The sequence below is a fragment of the Peromyscus eremicus genome, chromosome 8a (assembly GCF_949786415.1).
Source record: "Peromyscus eremicus chromosome 8a, PerEre_H2_v1, whole genome shotgun sequence".
Classification (NCBI taxonomy): domain Eukaryota; kingdom Metazoa; phylum Chordata; class Mammalia; order Rodentia; family Cricetidae; genus Peromyscus; species Peromyscus eremicus.
This window is the reverse complement of record NC_081423.1, coordinates 100355649-100382951: the sequence shown is the minus strand read 5'-3', so window position 1 is coordinate 100382951 and position 27303 is coordinate 100355649. Positions and strand designations below refer to the sequence as shown.

At 52.2% G+C, this 27303-nt stretch overlaps 2 protein-coding genes across 3 annotated transcripts in view; both read left to right on the top strand.

Moving 5' to 3' along the window:
- The window catches only part of Timp2 (TIMP metallopeptidase inhibitor 2), a 45706-nt gene that overhangs the window by 13379 nt on the left and 5024 nt on the right, over nt 1-27303 (top strand). The window contains exons 1-3 of one of the 2 annotated variants that reach the window (XM_059272226.1): nt 236-332; nt 21743-21843; nt 24659-24767. In XM_059272226.1, the coding sequence (XP_059128209.1) occupies nt 332; nt 21743-21843; nt 24659-24767 (211 nt within the window). In that variant the 5' untranslated portion in view covers nt 236-331. Of the gene's footprint in view, nt 1-235; nt 333-21742; nt 21844-24658; nt 24768-27303 lie in introns of those variants that run through there. The other variant, XM_059272225.1, reaches the window with a different exon arrangement.
- Nucleotides 236-9255, top strand: Cep295nl (CEP295 N-terminal like). The gene is made up of 2 exons (XM_059272224.1): nt 236-332; nt 7376-9255. The coding sequence occupies exon 2, from the start codon at nt 7499-7501 to the stop codon at nt 9203-9205; it is 1707 nt and encodes a 568-aa protein (XP_059128207.1). The 5' UTR covers nt 236-332; nt 7376-7498; the 3' UTR covers nt 9206-9255.

Here is a 27303-nt window from a genome sequence, read left to right as displayed (position 1 = left end):
GGAGATTCTGGCACTGCTACACCAACACTCAGCCCAGCAACTTTAGCAACAACCCCTCTAGACCTTAGCTAGGTGAGGAAGGGCCAGAAATAGGGTATGAGGCAGCAAACTGTGTGTCATAGAAGCTAGAACTCAGAGAAATGGGGTTAAAAACATTTCTGATGTTTATTTCACCTGGGCTTGGCTTGGATGCCTCCAGTGATGGGTGACTCACTACCTACCCAATGATTTCAAGACAGCCCTGTGGAAAGTGTTTCCTTTCACCTGGCCAACTCTTGCCTCCCTGTAATGTGTCCTCGGTGGTCTGGCTCAGTCATCTGGAGACATACACAGTAAGTACCACCCTATCCCCACATGACTGGCCGAGCATCTGGGTGGTCCTCACAGTGATAGGAGAGGCTGCCATCACACACTTCACAGATGAGGGGCTGAGGCAGCAGCATTCAGATCCTTTCTCTGGGCACATCGCATGCCACCTGTACTCCTCCAGACTCCAGCCCCGCAGAGGCCTCTGGCTTTTGTCACTGCCCTCTGAGGTCTTTGCTGGTGTCCCCTTCTCCCATTCTGCCTGCTTCCCTCCTAATCCAGAACCTTCTGGGAGAAAGTCTTTCCAAGTGTGGTTCTCCGTCGCTCTTCCGGCACTTCGCCCTGCTGTCCTCCCTCAACCCCTATGTCTCTGTGTAGCCCAGGCTGGCCTGGAACTCACCCTAGACCAGGCTGGCGACCCTCCTGTGTCTGCCTCTGGAGTGCTGGGATCGAAGGCGTGTGCTACCAGGCCCGGCTCGCATTGTGCTCTTGGTTAGTTTGTTGGGTTTCGTACGTGCCAGAGGCCCACATCAGGCATCTTCTTGGTTTGCGTCCTACCATATATTTTGAGACAGGGTCTCTCACTGAACTTGGAGCTCACCAGTTTGGACACACTGACTGACCTACCTGTCTCTGCCTCCCCTACACCGGTCACAAGCGTGAGCGGCCATTCCCAGCTACTTTACATGGGTGCCAGAGACCTGCACTCAGGTCCTCGTGTTTATATAGCAAGAGCTTTACTGGCTGACACTTGTCACACTCGTAGATACTTCTCATCTCTTCAGAGCCACAGACCCACGACTGCCCATCGGCTCCCTGCACCTTGACTGTTGTCTTTGTCTTAGGTGTTGACAGAGCTCCCTCTGTCCAGGTACCATTCTCAGTGACACAGGCCATCTCTTCTGCTGCTGAGGCATCCTGGCTGTGGAGACAATGTCCCTCTTTCCCTCTGTGTCCAAGGCTGCCCAGGGCTGTCGAGGCTGTCTGGCACAGGGTTAGATTCTTCTCTGACTACAGGTAGAAGTCATACTGGTGCTTTGGGTGGCTGTGTGGCTCCCAGCCACAGGCAGTGTGTGGGTCTCCCAAGCCTCGTGCTCTAGAGGCTGAATGTGGTGAGATTTGGATGCATTCCTGTTGCATTTTGTCCTGTCAGATTTGACTAGGAATACAACCTGTTGAAAAATGTTGTGTTCTGGGCCTGGTGGCACAAGGCCTATAACCCTAGCACTGGAAAGGCTGAGGCAGGAGGATCACAAGATACAGACTAGCCTATAGTGAGACCCAATCTAAACAAAACCACACAAGAGTCATCTAAGCTGGAGCCTTGCAGCTAAACACAACCATGGGTGTTGTGTTTTAGGGTGTGTGAGCTTAGACCCCAAGCTTGGGTCCCCGACACCAGCTAGGCCCACTGGTCCCTATACTCCTGTTTGCTTTTATGTCCAATTCAATTGCTAGCTGTTTATTCATGTGGTGCCAGGCTTCTGTAAGAGAGGTAGTGGAGGGGGTCACCCGGAGGGATGGGTTGGCACTTGGAAGCACTGGCTACTCTTCCAGAGGACCGGGTTCAACTCCCAGCACCCACAGGGCAGCTCTCAACTGTCTGCAACTCCAGTTCTAGGGGATCCAGCACCCTCACACAGACATACATGCAGGCAAAACACCAATGCACATAAAATAAAAATAAAAATAAAAGAGGTAGGGGAAAGTCATAGCTGGCGTTGAGGAGGCAGCAGCTGCACAAATTGACTTACTAAGTCCACATTATGTTTGGGGTCACTTAGTTTAAGAAAACCCTGTTCTGTGTATCTTAGGAGCCCTTGCGGGTCCCCTATGATGTCCCAAAGAACCAAAGAAAACACAGTGTGTTGCTTTGTAAAGGGTGAACTGAGTGTACTGTGTGCCAGTCACTCTTGTGCGATACAGCCATGTCAGACTACATGCATGAGATTGCAAAGCCGAGCCGTGTAGCAGTGTTCACTCTAGCTGATGTCACTTGTCTGTAACTGTCTCTGTGTGTCTCCACAAATGCTGATGTCCGAGTTCTGAGTGTGCAGGCTGCTAAAGAGCTACTGTTGTGGGGTATCCCAGGGAGGGGAGTTGCAGGAGTCTGCAGATACAGATGGAGAATGTGGGGGTCACATCTATCTCATGAAGAACCCACATGGGCACAGTTAAGATGCTGGGCAGCGCGGTCACTGGTGTTGGAGCTGGTGGGACAGCATGACCTGACCCTGCTGCTGTCTTACAGGCTGGGGTGGGGTCTCCCTAGGGTAGAGCCTGGGAATTTGCTAATGGTTCAGGTGTGTGTGCCGCTGTTGGCCGTGGATGGTATTTGGAGACTTGCTGGTCAGGACAACAGGGGGCCAGTGTAGGTTGGCTCCATGTACTGTAGTTGGAGAGGGTACAGGCAGGAAGGTGGATGGGAGACAGGAAGGCTTGTAAGAAATCCTAGGGGCTTACCTGATGTTGGGGGAGGGAGAGAGCCAACGCTGAAAGGCAGCAGGTGGAACATCTGGTGAACTCAGAGGCACTGCTGTGTCCCGTGGAAACACCCAGAAAACACACAAGCTCATCTCAGGCCTCAGCAGCAACCAGAAAACAAATACAGCCCGGAGCAGAGTTGATGTGTGTCTTGGAAGTGGCTCCCAGCTCTGACTCCTGTTCCTGTAGGTTAGGAACCTGGATCAGGGTCTATCTGCCGAGATTTGAGACCTTGGTGCAGGCTGGGTAGGAGGTGGAGGGCCTTAGGTGAGTTACTTACCCTCTCTGAGCCTCAGCTACCCCATGGGGCATCTCCAGACAGATGCGGGGATCTGTGTGAAGCCTGGGAGCGAAGTCATCCTGCTCTATGACCTGCCAGCTTTGCAATTATTGGGGCTGAGTCCACCTAGCTAGATCCACTTGGCTGTTTTTACAAGCCTCACCTGGCTTGGCATCTCTAAAAGGGCACATGCTCCCAGGGTCCCCCTGCCATCCCTAGAGGTAGTAGCTCTGGGCTGTTGTTGACCTGTATCTGGGGAAGGCATTGGTATCTGCTGTACTCACTGTGTAGTAAGTGTTCACATTGATGGTCAACTGCAGTGGGTGGGTTTATCCCTGTGGCTACTGTGTCCCTGGTGGTAGGAAGATGTGACAACATTATCACAACAAACCCCAGCAAGTAGAGGGCCTGGTGGCCACTATTTAGCTGTGTAGCTGTTCTCGTGGCTGTGGAGTAGGCACACCTGTGCATCCACATGGTAACTTTCCTGCCTAGTGAGACAGAATCTACATGGGTCAGCAGCAGTACCCCATACCCTGCTACTGGGACCCAGCCGATGTGAGCCCATTTATGGCTTCTCATGTGGCTTCTGATTATATTACTTTGGTTCCTGATTTCTTTGGGGCAGATAAAACGAGAAATCTACAGAGCTTGCTTAAAGGGTAAAGGAATTTATTAGGAAGGAAGGCTCGCTACAGAACAGATTTATCGTAGGGTCCTGGAAGGCCGAGGTACAGTCCCACACTGTTCTTCCTCCTGAGTCCATCCCAGCATCCAAGCCCACGAGGGAGAGAAAAAAAGAGGTGTACATGCATCTCAGGTCTTAAGGGTAGTCCCGAGGCCCCAGGGGCAGGTACTTCAAGGTCATAGATAGGTAGGACAGTTACTTGTTACATCTCTAGGGGCGGTGCTTCAAGGTCATAGACAGAACAGATATCCACTACAGGCAGGCACTGGGCATTCCTCTACCTGGCTGCTCAAAGGCATTGGGATCTCTTCCATGCAGCCTGGTGCTGACCCCACTTGGCTCAGGTGCGTGTCTTGCTGGTGGCTGTGGATGACACTTGGGGACTGGTTGGTAAGGATAACGGGTGAACAGGTGCTTCTCCTTAGCTATCTCGGGCTCAGCAAGGGCCCCCCATGAATCCAAGTGGAGTCCTGCCCTCTGGTCACCAGATAGGATGGGAGAGGGGCACAGGAAAGAGCAGAAAGGCACTGCAGATGTGGTTGGCAGTTGTCATGGGGACATGGATTCCTGAACTATGGAGCTAGCTATAACTTTTCAAAGCTTATCCCAAAGATTTCTCCATGAGGATGAGGATGACTGACTGAGATGGGGGCACCTCTGGGTTGGCAGAGACATGGCAGGTCTCTGTTAGAAAGGATGGGAGCCAATGGCTCCAGGCTCAGAAATAGACTTCACACTTCAGGTGCCATCCGAGAGATAGTCACAACAACACAGACCTTCCCACCCAACGCAACACCCCTATGGCTATTCCCCATGTGGTGAAGCTCGCTCGGGTTTTGATATGCGAGGCACATTTACATCCAACTGCCCTGGGATCTGAGTCATTCAGCCTCTCTGAACTTCCATTTCTCCTGGCTAAAGACCTAGATGTGGTAATTCCAGGTCACTCAATAGACCTAGAGAAACCGAGAAACTGCCAGACTGTTGACAAAGTGCCTTGCCCCATTTCCCACGCCCACCACCAGGGTGCAGGGTTCCAGTTTCCCTGGCTTCTTCTGATTGTAGCCATCCTTGAGGGCGTAAAGCAGTAACAGTCTGCTTTCCTCTGGTGCACGTGGCTCTTGGCCATCTTTTCATGTGCTGTCTTAGCCATGCATCTGTCTTCTTTAGTGAAGTGCCTATCTGTATCTTTCTCTTAAAAAAAAAAAAAAAAACATTATTTTTAATTATGTTGTGGTGGGGGTGGGATGGGGGGTGTGGGGTGGTGGGGTGTGGGATGGTGGGGGGAATGGGAGAGTAGGGGGTGGGGAGTAGGGGTAAGGTGGAGAGATGTGCACATGACCCATGGAGGCCAGGGGTGTCAGATCTTTGGAGCTAGAGTTACAGACTAATGTGAACCACCCCAACATGAGTGCTGGGAACTGCACCCGGGTCCTCTGGAAGAGCGGGGCTAAACCATCTCTCCAGTTCTATTTGTATCCTTTAAACATATTATTTTTGCATGTGTATGAACGGGCACGTGCGCATGCCTCAGCGCATGTATAGAGCTGAGAGGACAACTTCAGGCAGTTAGTTCTCTCCTTCACGGGACCCTGGGGATTGAACTCAAGTAGTCGGGCTTACGTAGCAAGCGCTTTTACCTGCTGAGCCATCTCGCTGCAGCCCCCTGTACAGTTAGGTTGTCTTCCTGTGGGGCTGTTCAAGTGTTACAGACTGGAGTCTCTTACTGGCTCTGCGGTCTTGAAAACCTTGGCATCTGCAGAAGATGTTTTGATCATGTGACTCTCCTGATGTCATTCATTCATCAATTTCTTCTTTAACTACTTGGATTTTCCTCTTCCATCTAAGAAATCTTTGCCTAAGTCAGAGCCAGAACATATATACTTGTTTTCTTCCCAACATTGGTAGTTTTCGACCTGACATTAGGTCTATGCAGCATTGACTGTGAGTTGATTTTTGTATATGATGTGAGGAAAGGGTCTGGGATCCTTTCCTTTGACTGTCAGAAAACATTTGTGTGTGTGTGTGTGTGTGTGTGTGTGTGTGTGTGTGTGTGTGTGTGTGTATTTAATTCTTTCCCATGCTGGATTGCTGTTCCCTTTAAAGAAAATGTCAGCCCTGAGTTGAGGGTCCCAGCTCCCTCTCATCCTCTCCTTTCGGCCACTGTGGTGGTTGGCAGGCTGGTGGGTGTAGTATCAGCAACTGCTTTAAGAAAGTGCTTCTGATTGCAAGGAGCTCTCACAAGGGCATATATGTCCATGTCAGCGACAGTGTCACAGGCCATGGCTGTCCAAAGGCCCTGGGGTCTACCCAGTCAGTGATGAATCTGGCTTCACTGTTCCCTTTGCTGCCTGCCTCAGCTTCCCCATCTGTGAACCATGGATGATAATAGCTCTTTACCTCCCAGGGCTACTAGACCAAAAAAAAAAAAAAAAAGTGACCTATGCTATGTGTGGTGGTACTGCCTGCCCATAAGCTCAGCACTTGGGGTGGGGGTGGGGGCAGTGAGACAGGAAGATTACAAGTTCCATGCCAACCTGGACTAGATAGGGAGATCCCTACCTCAAAATAAGAAACCTGCATGATGGCTGCCCAGTGCCAAAGGAGCCTGAACTATAACATTATCAGTAATGGACATGTGGAGCTGTTTTCTGGCTGCTGTGACTGGCACTGGCTTAAGCTGGTCAGCCTGATTCTATGAAGACTAAAAGAAAGGACAGTCAGGGGCTCTTCCTGCAGACTGTAGTGTCCAAGTGGCCACAGGATTCTGTCCCCTTAGGAAGCACAACTTCTCTAGAAAGGTGTGGCGCCACAGGGACTCACAGCTGGCCTCCGAGAACCTCACAGTGGCAAGCTGGGCATCATGATGTGATGCAACACATGTCTCCTCTCTGTCTGGTTTGTATTAGATCCGTGTAGCGAGCACATGTCCACCCACACACGTGCCTGCATATGTCGTCCTCTTCTCAAAGACATGCACATAGATATATGTGCCTACATCTCTGTTTGGTTCGGATCCAAGTCACAAGCATGCATGTATATACATACCCCTTCGTGCGCACCCCTGCTTTTGTGCATACACGTGTGTAACACCGATGTATGAGCACACAGGCCCCTTGCACACACCCTGCCTGCAGCTCCTCCCTCTCGTGGCCCTTCATCTCTTCACCTATAAGCAGCTCTCTCACCACATAACCGTAGCCCACCTCTCCTTCCCCAGGCTCTTCTCACCTGCCCCTTTTTGCAACCTCCCCCAGCGCCTGAGGTGAAGGGTTCTCAGTCTTGCTGCTGTCTTTTTTTTTTTTTTTTTTTGTCATGAGGCCACCCTGTGCCTTTTGGGATGTTTACTGACACCCCTGGCTTGTCCCCAGCCAGATTAGTAGCATCTCCTCCCTCCAGTTGTGACACTCCACACACTGCAGGTGTCCGTCCGTCCGTCCCATCCCACAGCCGCACTCTACTGAACACAGATGCCCCCCAAGCTCTTATCCAGTTTGTTCAGGACAGAAACCAAGAGTCAGGGAGTGTGTGCTAGCGGGCCGGGGCAGAGGAGAAATCTGGTGGGCATGTTTGTGAGTGTATCCTGCATTGAGATCCCCATGTACACTTGTCTCCAGGGCCTTGTGTACTTTTCTCCAGCTGTCCCGAGCGGCCTGTGTCCTCCCGGCCTTGTAGGTGTGCTGTGAGTCCCTCCTCGCGGGTGCTCTGCACCTTGGCTACAGCCACCTTTGCTTGCAAGTATGTCTGCAAAAATCACAGAAATAGAGAGAGACATAGAGCGAGCCACCGAGCTGAGCCCCTCTTCTGATGAGGAAGCCTTAGTTTTGAGGCAGAAGCCTGAACTCATGCAAGTCCCAGACGAGAGCGACGTCACTCTGAAGCAGTGGAAAGCCCAGCAGCTGCAGCGCCTGGCTGAGGAGCTGAAGGCAGAGTGGCGGGAGGCCCGCCTGCAGCAGGTCAGAGACATGGAGCGCCTCTATTTAGCCCATCTGTTGGATGAAGCAACAGGGCGGGCCGGCGGCGGGGGAAACAACCTCACCTTGAACGAACGCAACCAGAGAAGATCAGCAAAACACATGAGGTCTAAGGGGAGAAATAGAGCAGCCTTTAGAGAGGAGAAGGGCCACCGGGAAGAGCATCCCAGGCAACACCCCAAGTCCCGGAAAAAAGCACCATGCTCAGAGAGACAGGGTTCTTCCAAAGCCCGGGGCCAAAACCCCAGTGAGAAGGGTAAAGGGAAACGGGTGCCTTCGAGTAAGAGCAACGGTGGCTACCAGCCCTTGGGCCCTCGGATGGGCAGAGGGGCAGATCTGGCGAAGCTCAACCCACTCTTGGTTGATGCTGGGGAAACTGAGTGTGCGGAGGAGGTACAGAAGGAAATACCCCGGGAGGCGAGGCGGCCGATGGGAAGGGGGACTGCACACTTTGCTCAGAGCACAAGTCACAACTCCAGAGGCCAGAGTCCTCAGGACCGAACAGCTGACCTAGAAAAGCCCTTGCCCCTCAGCTCCGCCTTCAGACAGGAGGCCACGCCCCCGGGTGCAACGTGCAAGTACAGCGATAAGAATCAGTGGCATAAAGAGATCGAGTCTGCCTTCGAAGAATTGTTTAACACAAATAGAAAGCTGAAGAAGCATCTGAATTTGCACCTTGAACAGAGGCTCAAGGCGGACCAGAATCCAGATGAGCCACAGAGCTGCACAGAGACTCTGGGTGAGCACAGCGAGACTCTGGGTGAGTACAGCGAAACCCTCAGAGAGGAGAGTACAGAGAAGGCAGAAAGGATTGCTGAGGAGTCTGGGAGTCCTTTGGAGATGGAGGCCCCTGAAACGTGGTCCAAAACCAGTTTGAAACAGTTGCTAAGCGAGACTGAGTACCCCAGGTACCAACAGATGGCAAGGCACCTTTTAAAGAATGAAAGTCTGACACCTGATCCCGAGGCAGGATCATTGAGTGAACAAGATGACTCATTCTCAGAAAACCCAGAGACAGGATGGGAGCCACCCAAGTCGGCCACAGGGGAGGAAGAGAGCCTTAAGCCTTACCTGGAGAAACAGGTGGGCTCTGCAGCAAGCTGGATGGCTTTGAGGCAAAAGCAGAAGGCAGAGTTGGAGGAGAGAAGGCAAAAGACATTGCTGGAGCTGACAGAACACCCCAACATGAGCCTGGAAATCCATTACAAGGCCGAGCTAGAGGAGGAACGTAGGGAGCGCAGAAGGATGCGCTTGGCCATCCTCAAGTCTTATCCTACTGGGGTCCAGACCCCAGCCCCTGACCGAACAACCACTGACCAAAGCGTTTCCCTGGACAACAGCCTTCTGGATGAGGACAAACAGAACCAGATGATCCGTGACCTTCAGCAGCAGATTTTAGAGCAAAACAAGTTACACAAGCAGTTTTTGGAAAAAGCCAGGAAACGCTTGCAAGAGTTTCAGAAAACATTTTAAAGGCAGACCCACCCGACATAAATACATCCCTGATGGCCACTTTGCCTGCACCATGCCTGCATCTCCGTTTGTTCGCCACCTTGGCAAAATCCTTCCTGCAGAAGCAGAATTCCTGTGGGGTCCAGAGAGCGAGTCTAGCCCATGCTCTGCAGATGGAGTCTGTTTTTATGGGTTGTGGGTACTTAATGGAAACCCCAGGTAAACTGGCTCTTCAGATGGTTTAGTCAAACACTGGGCTTTCAGGGGCACTCAGGGTCAGATGGGCATAGTTTCAAAAGATACGTCATTGCTTGCTTGGCCTCTGGCTGAGACATTGTCAGAGCCATTAGCTAAAACCTCTCTCCTTTAGAAGACACACACACACAAAGACAAAGCCAACATTGTTTCACAATATATGCATTCTTAGAATCGTTATGGGTGGGAGGCAGGCAAGCCCAGCCCAGCTGGGTGACTCTATCACCCAGTGATGATGGGCCAGTGCTAATGGGTGGGGTAGGAGGGGGAGACCTGGGTGTTGAGTTTCCTGCTTCTTAGCTTTTCAAACTCTGAATCAGCAGCCACCTGACTGTGGGGAGCACATGCAGGGTAAATGGGGATCACTCTGAACCAGCAGCCGCCTGGCTGTGGGGAGCTCATACTGGGTAGGCAGTGATCAATATACTTCTCTCTGCGGAGCTGAGAGAGTGAATGCACTGACTCTGCCAGCCAGCCTCTGGCCACTGCTCAGCACTACTTTTGCAGCCTCAAAGCAGCTGTAGAAGGGCCTGGCTTAGAGCAGTGCAGCTTAGATGCTGAGGCCCTAGGTTCAGTCCCCTAAACTGCAGTGGAGGTACTGGTGGGGTGGGCGTGGGGTCTGCCCCAGAGGACGCAGTCATGAGTGGGCGTGGCCAAGTACAATGGGACTTAATGGACTGGGGCGTGGCTGCTGGCTGTGGCTCCTTGTTAGTTCCTGAGGCTTTTCTCGTTTCTTCCCTTCCCCCCACCCATCTTCCTTTCATGGCCTTCTTCAGATACCTTGGTTAATCATATTTGATCATGACACATTAATAATATTGATCTGTAAATGGCCATATTTATCTGTATGTGTTTGTAGATAATATAATGAACAACTGTAAGTATGTCAGCTGAACCCGAGACCTAGGTGGGAGAGGGAGCCGAAACAGGTCCTCTGCCATGTACTGAGTTTCTTTCTTAATCCCTTGTGTCCCCCTCGGACATGCACCTGCTGAGCCCTTCAACATACAGATGTGTGCTGAACACGGCCAGTCGTTTTCCTTGGGGTTGAAGTCCCTCTTCCTTGCTGAGGTCTTAGCCTAGCTGCTGATGTTCAGCCACAAGTACGGAACCTCCGCTTGCTCGTGTTCACCCTGGTTTGATACCTTCGTGGGCTTCCAGAGCCTGCCCTCCAGGATCCCAGCTGTGTTTGTGCCCCTTTCTGAGAGGAGAGCCGTGCAGCCAGTGCCTTTGGATCGGGTCTGGTGCCGAGAAGTGCTTTCACAGGCCAACCCCAGCGTGGCACCGTCTCTTGTTTAAAACGCTTTTGGAAGCTGCAAATGAAAACGTGCAGCTGGGACGTAGGTGGGAGGGCTCCGTTTACCACCCCTCTGCTTCCCGTTTGCACCATTTCTCCTGATAGAGATCCATCTGCTCTCCGGATAGTTCTCATTTATACCGAGTGCCCAACTCTGTCCCTGACCCTGTCCCCAACTCTGTCCCAGGAGGTAAGCAGTGAACGGCACCCGAGGGCCATGCAACTAGTGGCTAGTAGAAAACACAAGCCACGAGTAGCCTGTGTGACCAGTGTTGGCCAGGGACTAGACCTACAGCAAGCTGTGAGACGCTGGCCCTGTGTGTGGTTCCGAGCAGCCCGAACCTGAGGCTTCCTTCTACCACACTGCTCATTTGCCTGGACGTTAATAGCGTCCCACAGCAGTTTGCCTTGTGTGGCCCGGTGGTCATACCTTGTTCCCGCCTGGTGCCTGACTGTCCGCTGATGCTCAGCGTTGCGTGGACACCCTGCAGGGTCACCTCTGTACCGAAGAGTAGAGTGGGTGTTGTGACACCCCTGGGCTTCAAGCTGTGGTCACAACTGGACCTCACATTGCATAACTGAGCCTCTCAGCTCAGTCGGAAGCCGCAGCCCAGTGAGCAGACTCGTCTTCCTGGAGCACACTGCTTTGTTTCCATTTACAAAGGTGGTATTTGCGGCCCTGCCCGTGTTCTGAGTAAGGAAGCGCTCCTTCTTGGCTACACCGAGCTAAAAGTAGGTGTAGGGATGGGCAAGGAGACGTGGTGGAGGGTGAGTCATCTCTGCCCGGACAGTAACACCTACACTGTCCCTTGGCAGCAAGCATGAGAAGATGCCCTGCCCTTTCCCCACTATCGTATAGAAGGCAAAAGGGGGATGGGCTAGCCTTGGCCCAGGCCAGTGGTGTGGGTAGTAAACCCAGTCCCTAGGATCTCCTCCCCCTAAAAATAGAACTTCCCAATGATTCTCTCAGGAGATGTCATGGCTGCCTCCCACCTCATCCCCAGCGGTTCAGGAGTCTGTGTAGACCCCATTTTCACTCTTTTGGTTGAGTTGAGACATCTGAGTGGCAACACAAAGTCCTTGGCTGCCACCTGGAGCCTCCCGGCCCCCTCCACTCTTCTCACCAGTCAGCCTCCACAAGGGACCAGTGCACCACCGTGACAAGAATGAAGACTCTGCCCCTCTGGGTGCCAGGCAAGGGTCAACGCTCGGACCTTCCCCAGCCTTGTCTCCTCCCCTCACGCCCAACTTCCAGCCATCTCTCCCCAGCTCTCCCGTTCTTGACACAAGTATTCAAAGGGGAGCATCTTTGGCTCCTGCAGCACTACTCAGATCCTCCCTGAAGCATTCGTTCACACAGATGGCCGTGCTGGCCGGGGTGGAGGGCGGCCTATGGTCATACTCCAGTCCTACAAGCTGCCCGGCCAGCCTAGCCTCGGGTTGACTGAAATGGGGAGCACCACCACTGAAAGATGTATGCAGTTTCTGGGTTTGTAGGAAGCAGGAGAACCCAGGCGTGGAGGCCGGCTTTGTATCGTCGTCCTTCTGAAGCACTTGGGTTCTAGCCATGGACCTCCTCACAGCACTGTGTCCTCTGGAGCCTTCTCCCTAGCTTTGCGTTTCTGTGCTCACACGGCAGGGTGGGGGCAGGATCTTTATTCCTGCTGTGGACTGCATTTATCAGAGTCCTGGTCATCGAGCTGCTTCCTTGTGTCTCTGCCCTGTGCGTTTTCTCCAAAGTACACAGACTCAGACAAACCTGGGGCTGACCAAGAGGTTTGAAGGACAACATCAATGTCACTGTCCACAGGTTGGGGCATGCCCAGAGTGTCCAACAAGTGTGAGACGCAGGGACTGAATCTCCTGGCCTGCCCTGCTCACTACCACACCGGGTGCATCAGTCAGTCATGACCATGATGGTCCCCTGAGGCACGGTTGGTCGAGTGTCCCCTGAGGCACGGTTGGTCGAGTCACCTCTCCCCACCTAACCCCACGCACAGGCAGCATCCGGGATTCCATACCTGTGAGAGGATGGGTTTAGAAAAGGTGTGAAGTTGGGAGTGGAGCAGGGACCTCCTCTAACTGTTGTGTCCCTCCAACAAGTAGATAATGGCAAGAGGTCAGTTCAGACCTCAGAGACCATCAGACAGGGCCCAGCCTCCAGCCCGTCTCCAGAGGATCCAGGCTGGGGAAGGCACAGGCCCTGAACCATCTGGTTGGAGACTTGAGAGCTGTCCTAAATATCCTTCCATACTCCATGGCAGTGGGGTGGGGCTGGGCTAATGAGAGGGGCGAGTAGGAACCCACGTACGTCCTGCTGTCTCCCTTCAGACATGGTTTGTCGACTCTGCTCACAGCCCCCATGCCTCAGTGTCCCACTCAAGGGCAGGGCCTGTCAGTGCTGAACACTGAAGCAGAGGTCCAGAGGTCCAGTCACCTTAGGTTTGCTCCTGAAACCAGTGGACGAAGACTAGACTGCTGGCCCTCTGTGGCAGCCGCCACTGAGTGAGAAGATTCTGATCGGCCTCTGCCCATCATGTCACCCAGCCCCTTCCTCAGTGCTGTGTGGAGACGGCTTACAGGGGTTGGCAGGGTTCCAGGGACCTCTCGAAGCTTTCCCCGCCTCCAGCCCTGCCAGGCTGCTGCGCCGCTTACCCAGGCCTGGGATTTACAGGGCTGAGCTTGGCTTCCTCGAGGCCCTCGGCTCCTTGGCGGAGAAACTGCCGAGCAGCAGCCTCCTCCACAAAGCCACACTGTTCTCAGCAAACCCTCCCAGGAGCGGGACGCATTTTTTTCAAATGATTCAGCAGCACGTGAATGGGAAGGGCCGCACTTAAGGCCCTGGCATGAGATCCCGCTGGCCCACAGCTGGAAAGGAAGGGTGGCAGGGTGTGGGCTTGGTCCCACCAGGCCTAGAGTGGAGAGCCAGGTCCTGGGGGGCGTGAGGCAGCTGGAGCACTGGGCCGTGAATGCTGCAGCGGCCGCCGCCTTCTGCTCGCTCATGTAGATATGCCATCGCCCTCCCCAGGAAGAGCCAAAGCAACGGGCAGGAAATGGAGATGGGAAAGCTGGTCTCCATGGAGACGGGCATCTAGCGGACAGCCGCCCTCCTGTGCGTGCTAGCATGCTAGAATCTGAGCGGTGGGCAGGGAGCCTGCTGCTAGGCAGGCCTGGCACATTCCCAGGCACCAGACCATGGATGGTGTGGCCCAGAGCTGAATGTCCTGCAGTCCCCAGGTCATAGCCTTACAACCCCATTCTCCTCTCTGCCTCCCCCTCAGCCACACCCATCTGTTCGTCTTGACCTCATCCTGAGTAGGCTCAGCCCTACCCCGAGCCTGGGGCCCCATTTGGTTTCACACTCCCCCAAAAGCCCAGTTGCTGCCTGTGAAGGGGATCGATCATCGGATTTGGGAGTTTCTGTGGGAGGGGCTGGTCTCCGATGATGATGTAGGGAAGCAGTGCCGAATCCTGCTCACCAGCACAGGGCTGTTTTTAATTACTGAGTGACAGCCCCTTTTTCCTTTTTAGGGAAATGAGAGAAAAAAGGATTTGGAGAAGGTCTTTTTCACTAACCCAGAGTGGCTGGGCATGGAGGGGACAAGGCAGAGCAGAGCTCGGTGAATGACCTCAACCATCTACAGAGAGCACCTAGAGGTGGCAGATTTGGGAAAGGTGGGCACCATGAGGCCAGAGACAGAAGGCAGAGCTGGAGTCCTTGGTACCTAAGGACTTGTGGGCACCAAACTTGCCTTTGGTTCCTCAGGACACCTGGCTGCTCACCCATGCCTGTACCCCCACATGCTGAGGTGTGGCCTCAAGTCTGGAAGCCAGAGCAGGTTTTGGTGCCCCGGGGCTGAGCCCCTGTGTTGATCCCCATCTGCAGCTCCTCCAGCCAGTTGTAAGGAACAAGGGAAGCCCATCCAAGTCTTTCCGTGCCCTCCACAGCCCGTCAGGTGTAACAGCTCTTCAAGGACAGTGTTCTGGACAATGTAACCATCTGGTGGCAGCTGTCCTAGGACAAAGCCAGGAACTGTGTGGCTGGTCTTATGTCCCCAGCTAAGGGTGTAGAATTGGGGCAGTGGGGTTATGTCCCAGTCAGGGTTAAAGACAAATAATTCAGATTCGAAGGTCAGGCAGCCTTTGCTGGGCTATGAGTGCTGTGCTGCCCACTCTAAAGGGACAAGAAACTGATCCCAAGTGGCAGCCGCAGGGTCTAGTTATGGACAGAATTGGAACTTTGTTACTGAATTGGTGTAAATGACAAGGCAGTCATTTCTGGGGGAGCTTAATGAAAAGACCTTGTAGCTCCCCACCCGAGAGACTGGAAAAAGACCTCAGAGCCTCCCAGGTTGGGTTTATTCTGGGAGAGAATGATGCTTCTTTTATAATCCTGGAGCTGATTGACATGTAACTCTGCCACGAAACAAAGAAAGGGAGCAGCTGACCTTCGGAGGACATTTACAGCGAGGTCTGAAGTCACTGCACGTGCATCTACGAGATGACGGGGGTCTTTCTGCGGGAGCTCCCCCACCTGGGTGCTAGTAACCTTAAAGCAGTGTACCTCTGTCTTCGATTGACCCCAGTCTAGCTACAGGATCAGAGTGTCCCCATCCCCTGCTGATTTGTGCTGGCAGGGTCTTGGCAAAAGCTTCCATTCTGTCTCCTAGCTCCAAGAGGGAGGAACCACCCCAAATTAACCTGTTTTCTATAGGACCAGGTCACATCAGAACCCTAAAGGACAGGGTGGCCTGCTTGTGGCCCTCTGGTGATCCTGAGTACATGTTTTCAGCCTCAGAAGTTAGGTGTTGATACCTGTAGGTTCTTTTGTGCTCAGCGTGGGAAGCCCATACTTCAGAGAGGGAGCTAAGTGGAATCCATCCATAGTGTAAATATTCACTTGGCATATGGGATTGCCCGAAGAGCAGCTGGGTCCTCAATGTGGTAACAGAATCCAACAAGGAGGAATCTTGCAGGCAACTCTCCTTCAGGTTATGACCTTTCTGTGGACTATGGGCATGGTGTGTTTTTAGATTCTCAAGGAATTTCCACGATGTTACTATGGACACTATAAAATTCAAAAGTTGTTGGCAAGCTGTGTGTGGTGACGCACACTTTTAATCCCAGAACTAGGGAGACAAGCAGGTGGATCTCTGAGTTCAAGTTTACATAGTGAGTTACAAGCCAGCCAGAGCTACATAGTGAGAGTCAGCCCCCCCCTCCTCTCTCTCTCTCCTCTCCCTCCCTCTCTCTCCCTCCCTCCCTCCTTATTCTCTCTCCTCCTCTCTCTCTCCTTCCCTCCTCTCTTCTTTCTCTCCTCTCTCTGTTTTTCTTTCTCCTCTCTCCCCCTCTCTCCTTTCCCCTCTCTCTCTTCCCCTCTCCTCTCCTTTCCTCTCTTCCCCCCTCTCCTCTCTTTCCCTCCCTCCCCTCTCTGTCTCTATCCTCTCTTCTCTCCTCTCTCTCCACACACATACACAGTTGTTGGATTTGTGAACATGTCTTTAGGACTCAGTGGACCATGTGCTGGTGGCCCAAGGGACAGACAGGAGCACCTGGGAGAGAGAACCATGTCTCTGCTTGCCATGGTTGGGGTCTGTGGAGTGTGTTGAATCCTCCACCTTCCCTTAGCCATGGCCATGGCATCCAGGGTTTCTAGAAAGTTCCCTCATAGGATAATAGCAGGAGACCCAGCTTCTGTTGGCATCCCCGGGCAGTTGTGATTCTCAAGGTCCAAACACAGCCCGTCATCTTGGCTCCTCATCAGCGCCCTTGACTTTCCACTCTCCTAGCTCTTTTCCATCCCTTGCTGGCTGGGCACACTGGGATTGTTTTTGCAGGCTCCTCTAGGGGGAAGTGACATCATGTGGTGTCCTCAGCCAGAGGGATGGGGGTAGGGGCTCTGCGGTTGTGTGTGCTTTGAATTAAGTCAACGCTTGTGCATTCCAGTAGCCAGCATCTGGCAGTGAATTCATCAGCCAGTGTAGCACTCTTGATGGCAAACCCAGATGTTGGGTTAGCAAAAGGAAAAGAGGAAAAAGCAAATTTTGAGCCGCAGGGAGTGGGGGGACAGTGGTTGGGGCACAAAGCAGTTAAACAGTCTCCTGCTGCTGTGCCCAGCTCCTTGGATAGGTGGTGGGACAGGGCAGGATGTGGCTAGCCCTGACCTGGTGTCTGCCCCCAGCCTAGCATCTAAGTGTCCAGTCAACAGGCACTCATGCCTTGCTTCTAGTTCATCCCAAACTCTTTGGGTATCTGCATTTCTCTGTCCTTCAGATGGCCTGGGACTTGGAGAGGTTGTCCGTTCTGTGGTGTGGAGTCCTTTCCTCTACAGCCCTGGTGGTCACCCTGGAGGTCACAGTGATGACCGCTGCCGTGCATGTGGGTTATGCTTCTATAGAATTCTTTATTTCCTCTCCTTTCCTGTCTTCCACCCCGGATTTCCTGTCCATCTGTCTGCCCGCTGCCTAGATCAGACGTCCCTCTAAGGCCGGGACTGTGAAAGTTTTTACTGGCAAGACCTCCCCATCCCCTTCTCTACCCACCGATCTCACCAGCTGACAGCTACAGCTAAGACAGGTATCTGCTGCAGCCAACAGCGACAGCCTCATCTCCAGCAGGAACACCAAGTGAGAAGAACCCGATCTAAAGGATTGGTAGTCTAGGTCCCTGCAGCTAGCCAGAAGCAGCCTGGCTGTCAATGGAGATTCTACCTGCCCCTCCCCCACTCCCTACAAGCATCCCTGACCTTCCCACCAGTTAACTCGCTAGCCTGAAAACCACCATCTCTTCTGAAAATTTCAAAAATGAAAGCGTATGGTCCACAGCCCTAAGACAAAGTGAGCACAGGACCAGGGCCGGCTTTCCAGATTCCTGTTGTGTAGGAGCGGAGAAATCTGCCCTGTTCACTCTTCCACCATGTGTCCTTTGCACTCGGTGCCCACACCCAGGGCCTCACTGACCCTCCCCGTCACCATCACTAACCCTCACTAACCCTCACTAACCCCATTTGTGTTAGGTGTGCAATCAAGTGATCTCCGGTAAGCACAGTGGTTAGCGCTCATCTCTGCAGCACCTTCCACATACATTCCCACACCTGATTGCTCTTGGCCTTTTAGCTTAGATCATGTCAGGAATTCAGGTGTGTGGGAACTTGAGGACTTCCATACGACAGCAGTATTGGGTCCTCGGTGCCATGGGAGAGAATGAGACCTTTTGGCTGTTTGGAAGTCATTGGGCTTATGATTGCCAGGTGGGTGGTGCATTTATTGAACTTTTTGTTGTTGTTTGTTTTGTGTTGAGACATGGTCTCAAGTAGCCCAGGCTACAGCCTCAAACTCTATAATAGTTGAAGGGAATGCTGAGATTCCAAACACGTGCCATGTCCAGTTGTATGTGTTGGGACTTGAGCTGAGGGCTTTGTGGTTGCTATATAAGCCCTCCCCCGACTGAGCTACAGCCCCAGCCCTTAGCGAACACACTTGAGCATTAAGCATTAAGTAGGGCCACTACTGAGAAGCAAGTTCTCTAGGCTGGTAGAGGGAAGTAGACCGTTCCTTTAGGACCCCTGCCCCGTCTTGTTTCTGAGCTGATGATAGGGCTATACAAAGAACAAACGCATGGTAGTGTTTACCTGGCATACTTACACATTTGCATAAGCATTTTGATGATGGTTGTATAGATTCCACAGGGGTGTTGGGGGGGGGGGTAAGACCAGCCGCGCCTGCGTCATCATCCCAAGGCTTTCAGTCAGTCTAGTTCCATCTGGTAGTTTTCTGAGCCCCAGCTGTTCCACAGCATGGCCTCTACTTGTCAGGGCCTCTCAGCAGACAGGTGCACAGACATTTACAGCGGAGTGTGTATTACAGCGGGCAATACACCCATCGTTGCAGGAAGAAGACAGGAAGGGGGCTGTTTTTCAAGGCAGGCAGGGACCTGGAGGTGACATTTTAGGCAGAAGAGCTTTCCTGTTCTGAGGCAGGACATATCTGAATATCCTGGCGTGTGGGGGACAGGGAGCAGAATGCATTAGGAAAGAGCAAGGGCAAGTGGGGTTGCAGAAGGTGTAGCCCTGGTTGTCCTGGATCTCGCTCTGTAGCCCAGGCTGGCCTCGAACTCAGAGCTCCTCCTGCTTCTGCCTCCCAGTGCTGGGATTAAAGGTGTGCGTCACAGCTCCTGGCTCGAATTTTAAGTGAAGGCATTTTGCAAGAAATGTTTATGGGGAAGGCACAGAACCAAGAGAGAACCCTGTGTTCTGGGGTGGCCTGCCAGGTAGCTTTACCAGGTTGTAGCTGTTTAAAGTGAGGCCTGCTTTGGGCTGGGAAACAGGAACCTGTGGCCAGGCCAGCGGTGACTCAGCTGCACAGAAGGACCAATGTAAATGGGCCTCGGAGCTGGGTGGGGCCTGGGCTGTGGTGTGAGACTCGGGTGGGGAGGGATCCAGAGTGCATTGCTGGGGTCTGAGGAGCAGATGGCACTCCCACGTGCCTGGACCTCCCTGCCTCTGTGGGAAACAGTCCTGGCCAGAAGTTTCCAAGACTCAAGCTGACCGCTGGAGACTCTGAGCCGGCACCGCTAACCCCCTCGTCTCCATCTAGCTCATGTGCACAGTGACAGAACCCTTGCCCAGAGTGACCCTACACCACTGCCTTTTGAAGGTCAAACCTTTTAAAGCCATTAAAACAGACCCTGACCCAGCTAATAACCTCCAAGTAAAGAAAAGGAGGGCCCTGCCTGTGGCGGGATCTGCTGAGCCTCGGTGGTAGGGTTTCCAGGGAGGAATCAGGGGCTTAATTCCTAATAGACAACCCATGTTAGGCACAAGCAGGCTCCAGAACATGCTGCAACTTTCCTGGTGTATCTCTTCCCATTGCTTCTTTTTTTTTTTTTTTTTTGTTTCTTTTTTTTTGTTGTTTTTTGGGGTTTTTTTTGTTTGTTTGTTTGTTTGTGTTTTTCGAGACAGGGTTTCTCTGTGTAGCTTTGTGCCTTTCCTGGAACTCACTTGGGAGCCCAGGCTGGCCTCAAACTCACAGAGATCCACCTGGCTCTGCCTCCCGAGTGCTGGGATTAAAGGCGTGCACCACCACCGCTCGGCTCCCATTGCTTCTTTTGATTGTTGTCTTGACTGCACGTCTGACATGACCTGCCTCCTCACCATCTGTGTCTAAGGTTTGAGAACCACACTGACATTACTGACCAGATCCATTACTGATCCTGCATAATGTGCTTTCCAACTCCGTGTCTGTTACACTTCTCACAGACTGTATATTCCTATAGAGAATGTCCCACAAAGCCATGTGTGGTGACATGCTCTTGTAATCCCAGCAATGGGAAGGAAGACACAGGATGAACCTGGAGGCCTGCTGGTGAGCCAGCCAGTGAGCTCCAGGCCAGTGAGAGACCCTGTCTCAAAAAACAAGGTGGAGCCGGGCGGTGGTGGCACACGCCTTTAATCCCAGCAATCGGGAGGCAGAGCCAGGCAGATCTCTGTGAGTTCGAGGCCAGCCTGGACTACCAAGTGAGTTCCAGGAAAAGGCGCAAAGCTACACAGAGAAACCCTGTCTCGAAAAACCAAAAAAAAAAAAAAAAAAAAAAACAAGGTGGAGAGTCAGCGACATGACTCAGTGTGCCAAGGTGCTTGCCACAAAGCCTGCCGGCCTGCGTTCTACCCCTGAAGCCCACATGGTGGAGAGAATTGACTCCCACAAGTGGTCCTCTGACTTTGACGTGTTGGCTGTGTCGTGCAGCATGTAAACCCTGCCCACCCCCAATAAATGAAAATGGAAAAAAAAAAAAACCCAAGGCGATGGCACCTAAGAAATGATACATGAAGCTGTCCCTTGACTTTCACATGTATGACCCCTAGGACATTTCACATGGAAACCTCTTTCCTCTGTATTGCTAGGGAGGGAACTCAGGCCCTCCTGCATGCTAGGCAGTGCTCTGCTCTGAGTTGTATGTTAGTACCCCCAAGAGACCCCAGATCTGAATATACCGGGCTCCTTTGAGGTGCATGACTGCTCATCTGCTTTAGCCCCCAAAGCCTGTTTGAGGGAGGATGAGGTGCTGGAATGTCAGGGCCTTCTCACAGCAACCCTACCTGCAGGAGCAGGACGGCATGCCAGGCCATTTGTTTAACTGTTTCTCTAGCCGTCGCTAAGTAGGAAGAACCAGGCCCATGGCCACAGCCTGCTGCACAGAGCCGCTGGGGTCCTAGTCAACAAAAGAGTCATTGGGGGATTTGGTTGGGTTTTGGTTTTGGTTGTTTTGTTTCACACAGGGTCTCACTTTGCAGCCCTTGCTGACCTGGAATTCACTACTTAAACCAGGCTGGCCTTGAACTCACAGAGATCTACCTGCCTCTGCCCCAAGTGCTAGAATTAAAGGTGTGCATCATCACACCCAGCTTTTTGGTTTTTGATTTTTGTCTTTTGAGTCAAGTTTGTGGTTTGTTTGTTTGTTTGTTTGTTTGTTTGTTTGTTTATAGACAAGGTTTCTCTGTGTAGCCCTGGCTGTCCTGGAACTCACTCTGTAGACCGGACTGGCTTCAAACTCAGAAACCCATCTGAGTACTGGGATTAGAGGTGTGTGCTGCCAACACACACACACACACACACACACACACACACACACACACACACACACCACCTGGCAAAACAGGGTTTTTTATTAGCCCAGGCTGCCCTTGAAGTTCTGACCCTCCTGACTCTATCTCCTAAGGGCTGCGGTTAAAGGTGTGCCCACTTTTATATGATGCCAGGTGCTAGACACTGAACACAGGCCTTCGTGCCTACTAGCCAAGCACGCTACCAATTGAGCCGCATCCCAGCCGTGGCAAAGAACTCTTGCTGGCCAACCCAGGACGACAAGCCACAGAGCCTCCTCTCCTTGCTTGTGCTTGACCAGACTCCTCTGACCCTCCCGTAGGGAGGACACCTTTCTCCCCTGGGCAGAGCCTGAATCCTGGTCCTCAAGGACTCTCCTCATATCTGTGTCTCTGTGTTTTGCAGTGATCAGGGCCAAAGCTGTGAGTGAGAAGGAGGTGGATTCCGGGAATGACATCTACGGCAACCCCATCAAGAGGATTCAATATGAGATCAAGCAGATAAAGGTAACCCCTGACTTCTGGGGGAAGCTGGGTGGGGCCTGGGAACGCCTCCCAGCCACCGTAAGGTAGAAAGCTGAGTTGTCAAACCACGAAGAAGCCCAGTTCTTCTTAAGCCACAAGAACATGAAAAGCTGGCAGAAATTTTAGGTTTCCAACTGTCTGAGTCACTGTCCTATGCTGTGAAGAGACACCAGGACCAAGGCAACTCTTGTAAAAGAAAGCATTAAATCGGGGGCTGGCTTACAGTTTCAGGGGATGAGTCATGATCACCATGGTGGGAAGCAGACAGGCACGGTGCTGGAGCAGTAGCTGAGAGCTTCATATCCTGACCCAAAGGCAGCAGGTGAAGAGAGAAAGACATTGGGCCTAGCATGGGCTTTTGAAACCTCAAAGCCCACCCCCAGTGACAAACCTTTCACCAAGGCCATACCTCCTAATCCTTCCCAGACAGTTCCATCAAGTGGGGGACCAAGCGTTTACATATTTGAGCCTATGGGACCATTTTCATTCAAACCACAATGTCACCCTAATTCCAGAAACAGGTTACCTTGATTTTACCAGGTGATAAACCGGTGAGTAGCGTGTCCTAAGAGGATGAGTCTGGCAGGCAGGTGTGCTCAGGGGCAGCTTCCTGACTGTGGTGAGCCACTTACTGAGAAGGTACCCAATGGGTGGACAGGGCTGTGGTCGGAGGGACTGCGGATGGCCACAACGGTGGCCATGGTGGTGTCGGCTAGTGTAATCAGAGAACTCCCCATGTCAGGGACAAATGGGAAGAAACCAATGTTTGAAAGAGAGAGAGAGAAGTTAAGGAGAGGCTGGGGATGTGGCTTGGTTGGTAGCATGCTTGTCTGGCATGCATGACATTCAGAGTTTGGTCCCCAGCATTGCAAAACTAAGTAGGGTGGTATGTGCCTGCTCTGACAGTTGACATTTACTAACTTGGTGTCCTAAGAAAGACAGCTGGCCCCTCCGGTGTGAGGGACAGTTTTGTCACACAGTGGTGGTTGTAGCCATCCTTATTTACCAACACTGAAAATAAATGAGATAGCTCAGTGGTTAAGAGCACTGACTGCTCTTTCAGAGGACCCGGGTTCAATTCCCAGCACCCAAATGGCAGCTCACAACTGTCTGTAACTCCAGTTCCAGGAGACCCGACACCCATGGCAAAACACCAATGCACATAAAATTAAAAAAAAAAAAAAAAAAAAAAAGGCCGGGTGTTGGTGGTGCACGCCTTTAATCCCAGCACTTGGGAGGCTGAGGCAGGCGGATCTCTGTGAGTTTGAGGCCAGCCTGGTCTGCAGAAAGAGTTCCAAGGCAGACTCCAAAGATACACAGAGAAACCCTGTCAAAAAAAAAAAAAAAAAAAACACAACACAACACAACAAAAGACAATAAATGTTATCAACAGACCAGAGGAGCGAGCACTTGCTCATCACATGTGTCATCTCAAGAGAACAACTAACCTCTCAATACCAAAGTCTCTATGAGGCAGAGAAGCAGGTGGGCTTTCATAACCTCCTTGTGGCTTCACGCCAAGGAAGTGACTCTGACCCCTTGGTGTCATTTGAGATGCATAAGGAGACTGTTGCCCTTGCAACCTTCCTACAGGGTTAGAGCCAAGCTCCCCAAAGCTGCTTTGTCCTGGAGAGGGACTGGAGCCCGAGGGCTCAGTGGGTAAGAGCGCTTGCTGCTGTCCAGAGTTTGGGTCCCAGCACCCTGTCAGGCAGCTCACAACTACCTACATCTCCAGCTTGAGGGGATCTGGCTTCTGAGGGCACCTGCATGCACGTGGCAGCAGACACTCAGACACAGACACACCAGCCTCTTCTGGAGAGTTAGGAAGGGTGTGAGTAAAAGGGGAACTCTAGCAGAGTCTTCTTCCGCGGGACAGCAGGTGCACTCCTGAAGAGCGGAAGTGAGTCAGACACTGAGAGAGACACCCCCCCACACACACACACACCCTGAGCTTATGTTCTGGTTCTAGGGAATGCCCCTCTCCCCTCTGTTGTCTTCAGGTAGCCAGAGCGTCACCAAAATCCCTGGACATAAACGATGTATTGTAGTACAAGCCTATAAACCCAACATCCTGCCTGAGGCAAGAGAATGGAGAGTTGAATTCAGGCCTGGCTACAAAGTGAGACTTTTGTCTCAGAAAAAAAAAAATTATAGAAGTAGGGCTAGGATGTAAATTATTGGGCTCAAGACCCCAGGTTTAATCCAGGAGGGGGGATGGGGGTAGGTAAAAAGGGAAGATCAAAAGAACAGGAAAAAAATCCTTTTTTGTTGTTTGTTTTTGTGGTTTTGTTTTTGTTTTTGGGGGGTGGGGGGTGTTGGTTTTTGGTTTTTCAAGGCAGGGTTCTCTGTGTAGCCTTGGCTGTCTTGGAACTTACAGAGTTCTGATTGCCTCTGCCTCCCGAGTGCTGGGATTAAAGACCCCCCCACACACACACACACACACTTTGTTTTGTTTATAAAGCAAGCAAATTAACCCTGTTCCTGGGGACAATGATGTGACCCTCTGTGGCAAGTGAGAATCTCTAGAGTTTTCCAGAGGTTCTGAAATGACCTCATGCTTGGAAATGTCCTTGGACAGTCTCCTGCAGATGACAAGGCTGTGCTCACCTGCTGAGAACTGCCTGAGCAGATGCATGACTCTGGACGCCTTCGCAAAAGCAGCGGTGGCCTGTGAATCCCTGTGACATGCCTGCTTACCCTCTGGGCACCTTCTGTGTGCAGTCATGCACCCCTGTTCTCGTCCTGCTCTGGTTGGGAACCCCATCTCGGCTTACCCCTGCCCTACTGTGTTTTGCAGATGTTCAAAGGACCCGACAAAGACATCGAGTTCATCTACACGGCCCCCTCCTCAGCAGTGTGCGGGGTCTCTCTGGACGTTGGAGGGAAGAAGGAATATCTAATTGCAGGTGAGTAGGAGCTCAGCCTTCTCCACTGAGGACTGGATCATGGTACCCTAACAGAATTCCTCTGCCTGCCTGTGTCCTGGTCCCTAAGGAACAGCCTTCCTACACTGCCCTCTAGAGGCGAACCAGCCCATCTGCATGGGCACTGGGACTGCTGGTAGCCAGCCCATGTCCAGGAGACTCTGGTGAAGGGGCCTTTGTCCTGCCAGCACCTACTTCCAGAGGCGGCGGCACCCCCCCCCCCCGGGTCCTTGCCTGTACAGAAGCTGTCTGCATTAGCGGCCTCTCCAATGGGCTACAGTCCTAGGAAGTCCAGCAGCAGCTCCTTCCCTGGGCACAGGCTGGGAGGTAGGGGATTTCCCATTTCTTTCTATAGAGATTGCACAAACCCGCTACCTTCATGTTATAAAGGCGTTCCCATGATCCCCCAGTGCAGGTGAAGGTTTGCCTCAGGCACGGTGATTAACATGGGGTCCATTCGCAACACCTGGCAAGAACCTGTGGTTCTGTTTCTTGTGAGCTGATTGATGTCATATGGGCAGCTTAAAACCAGGCAGCGTGGGGGCATTTCTGGCATAGAAGGCATCAGCCACTGAAGAGAGGGGCTCTTCCTCCTAGGAGAGCCGTAGATAGAGGTTCCTCAGCATAGCCTGCAGCACTCCTGCGGCTCTCCGCAGTTTTCCGTTTTTTTTAAAAAGTTTATTTTTATGTGTATGAGTTTCACTGTTTCGCTCCCCACTGGGATTCCTTACAACCTGTGACACTCCAGGTGCCCAGGCTGTGTCTAGTGCAAGTCAAGGAGCGTCGAGGGCTGCAGTCTGTCCTCTGGTGAGTCCCTGTGTAGTCAGGGCTAACAGCCACTTTCTAACCAGAACCTTCCCCGACAAAGGCCAGATGTTGCCAATAGCTGGTTAATGCACACTGGGAGGGATGCACCTCGGTGGGCAGGCACCGCCATCTCCCTCCTGGGGCCAAAGCTGTCAGTCAGACCTGCTCACCATTCGGATAGTCCAAGCATGGGCACTGCTTTCTGTTCTGTGAGATGGAAACCAGCCCACCAGACAGTAAGGGGCTCTGGGCAGGCAACCTACAAATAGGTAAGCCATGCCTTGCTATCAGGAGCCCTGACACACAGTGACTGCTACAATTAGGCTCAAACTCCTGCCCCAGGCTTGGTGCCCTGACAGTGTGAGGAAGCTTCCGGACGCTTGAGCAGAGGGGAGGGCGGAGTCCTACAGGGCAGCAGTGTGATGAGCATTGCTAGGGCTGCTCTGTTTTATATACCTGGGGGCACATTAGGGCATTCTCTGTGGCTCTGCCCCTCTTCTGCACAAGCCAGGCTCCAGATCCACGCAAAGCCTGGGGAGTCAGTCCACACAGGAGGCCAGGTTACTTCAGTGCATGTGGACGTCAGTTTCTAGCATGCAGAATCCCTGTCTTCCACATTGGCCGTCAGGTTTCCCACACACACCATCTGTTTTGTACTGTCCCTGCTACAGCCATGTGTCCCCCCCCCCCCCGTCTTAGTAAGGAGAAACTCACACAAAGAGTAACGCACAATTTCCCAGGCCTGCTGAGACCCAACTCCACTACAGCTGCAGATGCAGTGCAGATTGAAACTACCCAAAGCCACTCAGAAACCGTGTGCCTGCCATCTTAAACTACGTCACACTTACTGCCCAGACACATGGCACATTTTAGTCCCCTGACCGGCCCCAGAGCATGACATCAATAAAAGACATCTTTAAACATTCTGCATGCTATTTTAAAAGCTGCACTAGTGTCGCTGGGCATGGTGGCACAAATCTTTAATCCTAGCACTTGGGAGGCAGAGGCACACACAGTGAGACCTTGTCTTGAGAAACAAACTCCTGCAGTATCTAGGCCAGCTAGATATCTCAGTGGGTAAAACACTGGCCACTGAGCCCGACAGCCCGAGTTTGATCCCCAGGACTTACATGGTAGAAGAAGAAAAAAGGTGCTAAGTTGTCATCTGTCCTCCACACACACACACCATACATATACCCACTCACTCATACACACATAAAATAAGTGAGTGTAACAAAACCTACAGAAAATACATACAGTAGAATTGTCTTTATGACTCCTCCTGAGCGCAGTACATGCAGTAGAATTGTCTTTATAACTCCTCCTGAGCGTAGTACATACAGTAGAATTGTCTTTATAACTCCTCCTGAGCGCAGTACATGCAGTGGAATTGTCTTTATAACTCCTCCTGAGCGTAGTACATACAGTGGAATTGTCTTTATAACTCCTCCTGAGCGTAGTACATACAGTAGAATTGTCTTTATAACTCCTCCTGAGCGTAGTACATACAGTAGAATTGTCTTTATAACTCCTCCTGAGCGCAGTACATGCAGTGGAATTGTCTTTATAACTCCTCCTGAGCGTAGTACATACAGTGGAATTGTCTTTATAACTCCTCCTGAGTGCAGTACATACAGTGGAATTGTCTTTATGACTCCTCCTGAGCATAGTACATACAGTGGAATTGTCTTTATAACTCCTCCTGAGTGCA